The sequence below is a fragment of the Neovison vison genome, chromosome 1 (assembly GCF_020171115.1).
Source record: "Neovison vison isolate M4711 chromosome 1, ASM_NN_V1, whole genome shotgun sequence".
Lineage (NCBI taxonomy): Eukaryota > Metazoa > Chordata > Mammalia > Carnivora > Mustelidae > Neogale > Neogale vison.
Genome location: NC_058091.1, coordinates 305,400,193 through 305,409,628, shown reverse-complemented (window position 1 = coordinate 305,409,628; position 9,436 = coordinate 305,400,193). Strand labels below are relative to the sequence as shown.

The 9,436-nt window shown below is 47.4% G+C and overlaps 1 protein-coding gene across 1 annotated transcript in view; it reads left to right on the top strand.

Moving 5' to 3' along the window:
• The first annotated feature begins 2,705 nt into the window (after window positions 1-2,705).
• OTULIN (OTU deubiquitinase with linear linkage specificity) overlaps window positions 2,706-9,436 on the top strand; it is a 28,032-nt gene continuing 21,301 nt past the window's right edge. The window contains exon 1 of the mRNA XM_044233711.1: window positions 2,706-2,966. Coding sequence (XP_044089646.1) covers window positions 2,791-2,966 — 176 coding nt within the window. The 5' untranslated portion in view covers window positions 2,706-2,790. The remainder of the gene's footprint in view (window positions 2,967-9,436) is intronic.

Below are 9,436 nucleotides of genomic sequence, written 5' to 3'. Positions count from 1 at the left end.
AGAGGGGCAGTGATGCTCTGTTCTGGTGGTGCAAGTTAGGACTTCTGTTTGCTAACCCTAGAACTTTTCTGCTAATACCAAGTATGAATTCAGTAGATTGTCCACTTCTATTTTTCCCTAGGGACATTAATTGGCAATGTCCTAGGTCTCTGCAAGTCAGACAATTCTGATTACTGCTTCAGTTCAGGTGTCCATTACAGCAACCACACCCATCTAGTTTTTGACAATTAAGTGCCACCTCTTGGTCCCTGCCATCCTAGGATCCCACTATCCCCAGTACATTTAGAAATCCCATTTTGTGTAGTTTCCACTGTAAGATTTATCGGACTACAGAGAACGCAGATCTCTTCGAAGATGCTGGGGCTTCACTCATAGATTTACTTCCCAGAGTCATGGTGAAGGGTAATGTCCTTTGGACCCTCCTGGGGTGGGTGAGCAGGTCTTACATGATAAATCCACTGTAACATGTCAACTCCCTTTACCCCCAAGCCTTTGGATACCTTTCTCAATAGTATCCCAGGCAGTTCTGGCACTTCATTTAGTCCATTTAGTTCATTTAGTTTAGTAGGCACTTTGGGGAGGATGGAAGTCAAGTGATCAGTAGAGTTTCGCTCAAGTCCTTCTCATAGTGGGCCCAGGGGGTCCCTAAGCCCATCTTATGATTATGTTCCCAGATTTACATGCATAATAGAAAAAGACACACTCAGCAACCATTCAAACAAACTGTCAAACTTTTTCTAACCATTGGAGGTAACATGCTGTATCTAAAATATCTGATTGGTGGACCCTTATCGTAAATGCAGCCTGATAGAATTTTGTAAGTCTTCATCTTGATCTGTTAGTTTCCTATGGCTGCTACAGCAAAGGACCACAAACTGAGGGCTTAAAGAAACAGAAATCTATTCTCTCACAGTTCTGGAGGACAGATGCCTGAAATCACGTTATTAGCAGGGCCACACTTCTTTGGGATCATCTTTGCTTGCCTTTTTCTAGCTCTGTGTATTGTTACAACACTCTAATCTCTGTCTCTGTCTTCATATGTTCTTATTTCCTGTGACTATATATTTCTGCATCCTCTCCTATTATAAGCACACTAGTCATTTGATTTCTGGCCCACCCTAAGGCATTATGACCTCCCCTTAACCTCATCTACAAAAACCCTATTTTCAAATAGGTCACGTTGAGGTTCCAAGTGGACAAGAATTTTGGGAGACACTATTCAACCCACTATAATCCCACATCCTTAATAGCCACTGGGAATATAACTCCTGTACTCTTTTGCATGCTCTGAATATTTTTAGCATGTGTATTTTTCACAATTAAAGGAAAAACCCCACTCCACTGTTCTTTGCCTCAAAATGCAAATATTTTACCCCTATTTTTCCAGTTTCATTGAGCAATAACTGATACACATCACTGTATGAATTTAAGGTATGCAGCATGATGGTCTGATTTACATATATTGTGAAATGATTACCACAACTGTCTAATTAACAACCATCATCTCCTATAGATAAAACAAATTCTCCTGTTATTAGAATCCCTAGGATCTACTCTTAACAGCTTGGCTATGTATCATACAGCAGCGTTAGACACAGTCATCACACTGTACATTCCATCCCTAGTATTATTTATCTTATAACCGGAAGTTTGTGCCTTTGGACCACTTTCCTCCCATATTCTTGGAGAGGAAATAGTCTTTCCATCCAATTTCTTCCTTTGATGCCCACTACTATCTAGTCTCCTCAAACTGGACTCCCCGTCTTGCCGTCTCCCAATCTCTTCTCTAACAAAGTCACCTTCTCAAATAGTCGCCACCTTCCAACTTTTAGCGAAGATCAAGCAGAAGCTGCCTTCCCAGCCTAAGGAAGCTTTTCTCCATCTGGTCTCCAGCATCCTCCTTCCAGGAACACCCCCTGCCCCCCCGACCGCTCCTCATCTTTCTCCCCAGAGAGGAAACAGTTCGGTTTCTCCTGATCTCTGACGTCTCTACACACCTCCCCTTCGCCCGCATTCCCCTCACATCAAATTTCCCTTCAGACACTACGGCCCACACTCTTCGTGCGGAGCTTGCGCAACTGCACAGAACCGGTTCACCCCGCCGCCCTCACCGAGGGGAGGGACCTAACTCCCAGCCCTCGGCAAGCCTGACCCCACACCCGAGACCAAAGCTCTCCGGGCTCCAGGCCGGGTCGTGACGGCGCTGTCACTCGGGGAAGGCCAGGCAAGCCGCACGTCGCTCGTCCGCCCACATCCTGCGTTCTGTGGTTGAGGAAATCCCGCCCGGCTCTGAAGCCCGGACTGACACTGCAAGCTGCTCAAAAGCGCCGGCGCTCTTCACACCCTGGGCGAGCCTTCCTCCTCCTCACCGAGGATGCGATCCTTCGCTCGTCCAGCGTTTTCCCTCCCTCTCACCTCCCAGGCGGGCCCCAACATCCAGGGAAAGCCAGACGCGCGGGGAACCCCAGCGAGGACCAGCCGTGTGGAGCATGCGCAGTGTCCGCACCACGCAGGCCGCCGTATTGGCCCGCGGCTCAGCTGGTGCAGCGGCTTGCGCAGGCGCCGCGACGAAGGGCTCCCCGCCCACCCCGTCCGAGCGGGCCACGCCCCCTCTTCGCGGGTCAGAGGCCGCGGGGCGGGCGGGGGTGACGCGTGCGGAAGCGTCCTGCGCGGCCTCGGAAGCCGGCGGGCAGTAGAACGGCCGCGGCCGCGCCGGGCCCCCCAACGGGAGGGGCCCCGGATCGTTCGGAGCGGCGGAACCGCTGTGGCGCCCCGGCCGCCGGCGGTCCCATGAGTCGGGGCACCATGCCCCAGCCCGGAGCGTGGCCGGGCGCGAGCCGTGCTGAGAAGCTGGTGCGGGAGGCGGGGGCCGCGTCTCCGGGCCCCACGAGAGCGGCGGCGCGGGAGGGCGGGAAGGCGGCGGCCGGCGGGCAGCCGCGGTCCGCGGTGCTGTGCCCAGCCGAGCAGTGAGTCGCGGGGCGCGGCGGGGGCGGGCGGGGGCGGGCGGGGGCGCGGGGCTCGTTCCCCGTGGGGAGGCTGGGCGTGGGCTGGCCTGGGCTGGGGAGTAGCCGGCCGAGAGCCTCTCGCACCCTTGGTTCTGGGTAAGGTCGGCGACGGAGTGGAATTCAGACACTTGTGTCCAGTCTTCGTACAGAATGTTTTCCCGCAGGGCCCGGGGTCTCACAGTTCTGGTCATCCAGTGCCCCTGTTTCTACATCTGCATAGCTCTAAAGTTAAATGAAAGCTCCAGGAACTTGGGAAACAAACCGGAAAAGCGTACTGTTCTAACTCAGTGAATCTTTCCTCCGACCTGGCTGGGGAAGTAAGGTTGCTTCTGTCACAGCCAAAGGAAAACTGAGCCATGCGACAAGTTTGTTCTCGAAAGGCAAGTCGCCGCTTGATGAGCGCTCCACCTGTTGAACAGACTTTGGTCGGAGTCTGACCCAATTCTCTTTTGCCCATTAACGGCTTAACTAGCTGTCCCCCTACCCCTTTATTTTTAGATAGGAAAGGCAGCGCCGGTTAGATCAGTTGTTTAGTGAATTGTGAGGAAGGCAGCACAAACCGGAGGCGTTGATATTTTTAGCAAGGATCTGGGATTGAGGTGCAGGCAGAATATAGACTTGAAGACGAACGTTTTCTACACTTTCAGGTTCTAGGCGCATGCAAATGCCTTTGAATTCCAGAATTGATGAAAGCATTCAGATAACCATTCTGACAGCTTAATTGGCTGGCAAGTTGAATTGTAAGGTGTGTTCAAATGTGATCCCCCCCACCTTTGGGCAAGGGGTCCTTGGTGGGCCTGCTGTGCAGCTCTTGTATTATAATGACATTGATGTGCATGGTTCTTGACCATGGCTGTTGACCTTCTCATTTACTGAGCACCTAAGGCTTCTGGAATGGTATTATCCATACTTAGTGTGTTAATGGCTACTGGGAAAGATTTGGAGTAGGCAGTCTCAAACTCTACCTATTCGGGTGACCTAGGTGAGTGAGGCTGGCCAGGTGTACCATGGGTTTCTGGAGAGCTGTGTCCATCACTGTTGGGGTCAGAGTCCAGGAGGTTCTACCTTCTGCTTGCTGAATTTTCTATATTTCAAGAGTCCAAATATCCTGAATTTTTAATGAAATATCCTGATTTTTAAAGACTAGCATTTTGTTCTTTAACTGAAACCACTGTGCAGGCCCATCTGGGAGCTGATGTTGGTTTGCTCTTTGGGTTAGAAAACGACCTCAGACTCCACAGAGGGTAAAATTGAATGGGTAGGGTGGGCGAGAGGGGGTGTCTTCTGCTTCTGCCCCTCCGCAGCCCGTTTTGTTTACTAACTGCTGCTGCCTTCCTCTTGCCCTGGTGGCTAGTTATGTAACTCCCTGGTTAGAGACCCTGCCCCTCAGAAGCTGCACCTTAGCCTTGAGTGGAGCATTCTAATGCCCCTTCTAGATGCAGAAACTTTGAATCCAGAACCATGTTTTTAAAAGTACGTATAGTTATTTGGCAAGTTTTTGGATGTAGTTTCCAGAGTCAGAACCTGGCAGATCACAAGTAGGCAGAGAGGCAGGCAGAGAGAGAGGAGGAAGCAGGCTTCCCGCTGAGCAGAGAGCCTGATACGGGGCTCGATCCCAGGACCCTGGGATCACGACCTGAGCCGAAGGCAGAGGCTTTAACCCTGTGAGCCACCCAGGTGCCTGGGGAAATAGGCCGTGGTGGGAAGGAGCACTCTTCCTCAATGAAAAGGTTTTAAGACACACCCCTTAACCGCTGTCAATAGATTTACAGACTTAGTCTGAAAGGAAGCACGGGGCGGTGGGGAACCAGCCCAGGTTTGTCATCTTACCCAGGAGGAAACTGAGTGGTGGATTCCAGAGGTCCTTCTTGGCCAGGGAGACAGGGAGTAGGTTTCTGGGCCATGTTCCCTGAAGCTTCGATGGGAACATACCCATCTTTTTCTGGATTTCTTAGCAAAACCAGGCAGAGGAACATGATTTATGACTCTCCCCTTACCTCATCTAGCTCATTTGAGAACCGGGGTTGGTTGGCATCCCGTGGACAGACCCTAAGGATGGCTCACAAGATGGCTTACGGTCTGATTTGAAGAAGTCTTAGGTCACACCAGATTTGGTTGACTTTTCTTGGAGCTTCCTCACTGTTTCTGTGAGCACATCTGCTCTGCGCTATCCCCTGCTCACCCCACCGCTGCATTTGAAACTGAGGCTGTGTCCATTTCTTGCCCTTAGCTAAATAAGTTACCGTTCCTGAGGACCAAAATGGTCCTGAGACATGGTCAGTGGCCAGGCTAGAGGAGCTCAGGGAACTGAGAAGCATGACTACTTCAAGACCGGTCTTTGCCTGCCCGATGGTGCGACATGGTTTGAATCTAGGGTCCCTAGGCTTGTTGTATGTGGTGGGGAGCATATGTCTGTGAACCTCTATGAAATGGAAGGTGAAATTTGATGTGTATTTCTTTTTCTGGGCTGAGGTTCTGATGGGAGCTATGGATTTTCAAAAGGGCTATGCACAACGAGTTTTTTAAACCATTGTTCTTGGATGTTGCTAATATGCTGTTGCGGGAGTGTGTTTTCCCACTCGCCTCACTCCTTAGCTCCTGTGGGATATGTTTGATGGGGTAACAGCCATTCCCTCATTCTCTCTTGCCCCTTGTCCAACCGGGAAGTAAAGACTGTTTCAAACCTCATTGTTGAGGATATCTGGGTTGTCCCCAGATACCTCTGGAAGTCACGTGGAGTAGCACGAGCCTTCATGGAAAGTCCACTCACAGAAGGGGGTGGAATTTTGGCTTGGGTGCCGGTACTTTCCTGCATTTGATGTGTTGTTCGCCCATCTCTACAACCGCGAAGTGGTGGAGAAAGGCTGGGTTGAGTGGCCTTTGCTTTTCCTGTACCTTTTTGGGAAGATACATTGGTGTCACAGTGGTTGACACTGTCTTACCAACACTGCCTGGGTGATGGGTCTTCTGTGATAGGCCAAGTTAAGCATGAACTGCAACGTTCAAGTTCAGAAAGCTGAACAAAGCCATACTTAGCTTTTTTAGACAACTAAGGGGAACTTAATGCAAATGTTCATAATGGTGAGAGATTCCAATACTGTCTTGTTAGTTTTGCATATATGTTAGAATTGACTTTTTTCATATTACATGTTGTATCAGAATTTGAAAAATTGGCTCTACAGAAATGTCTTGCTTCACTGAGCTCTGTGTTTTCAGTTGATAGCTTTTGTTCTTGGCAACAGTATAATTGTATCTGTATGTAGTAAGCATTTTTAAATTAAATTTTCAAACATTTTATTGTTATGCAGTTCTTCGAACAGAGCAAGAGAGATTATAATGTGGTCTGCAAAATCATATAATTTATTCAATCACATATATTGCCTCAGTATTAAGATATTTCATCTCTAGCTTAAAAGAAAACCAGAGCTTGAAAATACACACTTTAAAATAGCAGTGTGCTAAACCAAGAATTTTCTAAGTAGAACGTATTGGATTTTGGTTTTAAAATTTAACTCAATTATGTAATTGAGCCTGACTCACATGCCATAGTCCACAAGAAATCAAGTCATATTTAAGACTTTGGCTTACTTTTCTAGCTATCTCCTATGTTTTCTAGAAGGAAACCTTTTGCTGTGGTGATCATGGGTTTCAGTGGCCTGTTGAGTGCTGAACAGTAGACACTTCCCATCCCCATCCCAAGTTGACATATAAACACAAAAGTTTACTAAATTTCTGAAGCTGGTCAGCATCAACGATTTTTATTTTACAATGCATATCCTTTTTCTTTTCATTATTTCACTATCTTCCCTTCTCAAAACAAAAAATTCAAACCTCTAGTTTAAATATAATAAACATACAACAAACAAATAATACGTAAATATAAAATATAAATAAATATATCTGTGTAATATATAAATATTTTATTTTGTCATTTTCAGCCTTAATATTTTGATACTTAAACAGGTTAAAGCAATAGATTATTGAGTCAACTATTTTCCTAAGTAAAATTATTATTTCTCTTGTTCTCACACACCTCTCTCTCTCTCTTTCTCTCTCCAGCTGGTTGTCCTTATGTGGGACAATGACTATTTCATTTTGGCTGTTAAATATCTTCTTTTCTGACCATAGTAATTGAATGTATTGCTTAAACTTAAAATTTGTTCTCTCTCCAAGAAATTACAGCTTTAGTATCATTTTTATGGTAGCCTTTAAAAGCCATATTACAGTTTCCTTAGTGGTCTTTTAAAGTTAGCAAATGTCCTTGGATATTGTCCTTGGTGGCCAGGGAAGTTAGCAGACATTTGTGCACAGGATCTGAATGAAATCTGGTTGTGGTTAAAGTAATTTGAATGCACTCGGGCCTCCCATTCACCCATTTCTGCTTTGCTGCTTTTGTGTATCTTGAATCAGTGCTTTTAATTTCCAATAATCTTCCTTTCTACTCCGTCTTCCCTTCGCATTTAGTTCTCACGTTGATTTCTTTTTGTTCCATTCCTGCTGGCCTTCTTGGGAATTTGTATGTGTACAAGAGGCTTGTTCAGAGAACTTCCTCTGGGCACTGGTGTTGCGCTCGCACTTGGGTTATTTTGCAGATTAAAAAGGAAGAGGACAGAGGTGGAGCTAAATGTGCCTGCAGCGTAGCCACAGAATTCGCTTGAAGTATAGTTTTTAACAACACATAGATTCATAGTCTCATAGAACTTAAGACCTGGAAGAGGAACCATGTAGATCGTACAGACCTTGACTGCTCTTCTCACTTTGAAGATGAGAAAAACCAAGGCTAGGATTAGGGAAGTGGCTTGCCCAAAGTCATGCTTCTGATGATGACATCAAGAAAGTGGTTCACTTCGATGCTTGTTTTGTAGGATCAGAATTTCTCTCCTATTTGATAAAGCTGAGGAGGAGGCCAGAAGGTACAATGAAGTTATTAAAAGAAGAACTAACATATTTAGTCACTTTTTATTTTAGGCATTTGATGTATAGTCCCTGTGAATCTGGTTTTGGTTTGCTTTTACCTCTGGTGTGACAGCAGACATTTTACGTGGAATCTCATGGGGGTCAGAGAACATGGAAAGTACCTTTTCCTAATACGTTCCCTCAGCCCCACAGTATTTTAAAAAAATGGGCACACCCACATTACCTTTATTTAAAGAGACAAAAAGGAGTAAGAAATGACCATTGGGAGAATTATTTGTTAATACTGTGCACCAGTGGTGTAGTTTGAGAGTGAGAACAGCTAACTTTTGGGAGAGCTCCTATTTTACATGTGTCCTTTTCCACGACAGTCTTTTGAGGTGAGTTCTCTCACTGTCCTTTTTGTGCTGGTTAAATTTAAGTGGTTAAGTTTAGGCTCCGAGAGGTCTAGTTACTTCAGTTCCATGGCCACACAGGGCTAATGAGGGCTGGAGCGAGGAGTCGTTAAAAGCTGACCTTGTAGCTTCGGGGTCCCTGCTCTAGCTCCGGCACTCTGCAGCCTCGTCACCCCACCGCATGTGTCCTGATGTCCTAGGCAGTGAGTCATTCCAGCAGAGGGAGTGGATTGAGCCAGTCACAGGTGTAAAAGCATAGGCTAGTGTAGGTCAGGTGTTTGGACCGAAGCGGGGGATGTGTCGAGGAATCCTGGAATCCAGGCTAGCGTGGTGGGTCAGGTCCACGTATAAAGATTTTATTTATTTATTTGTCAGAGAGAGAGGGAGAGAGAGCGAGCACAGGCAGACAGAGAGGCAGGCAGAGAGGCAGGCAGAGGCAGAGGGAGAAGCAGGCTCCCTCCTGAGCAAGGAGCCTGATGTGGGACTCGATCCCAGGACGCTGGGATCATGACCTGAGCCGAAGGCAGCTGCTTAACCAACTGAGCCACCCAGGCGTCCCAGGTCCACATATAAACGTCGCTGCTTATTTGAGAGCCAGTAAAGGGTTTCAGTGAGGTGGGGGAAGGGGGGGGGGATAGCAGATGGCTCTCAGTATCCCTTCATCTTTCTCTTATTCCTGCTCGCCTCTTCTTCCTCTTTCCCGCTGCTGTGCAGAGCCTTGTACCAGGAGCTGGGCTGTCGAGGGAATTGGGAATGGGAGTATCTCAGGTCGTTTGCTTAATTTGCTTGTTCCTAATCTTACTAACTCCTTCCCGTGTCTCCTTGCGCCTGGAGCCTCTGTCTGGTGTGCAGGGCGGGCTGTGCAGCCATGGGGAGGAAGTATAGGGAATTGGGCATCTGATTACACTTAATGTGTACTTTGGCCAGTTTCTTCCTTTTCAGCTCTGAGGGTCTCCTGTACCCTGAAAAATGCTTGGCACTGCCAGTTCCTGAGCCCCTCTAGGGTTTTCTGCAGGTTTACCGTCTTAACTGTCCAGCAGATATTCCTCCACTGGCATGGAGGCTTTCCTGTCCTCGGTCATTTACTGTTTCTTTGTCCCTTTTTGGACTGTTTGGGTCTTG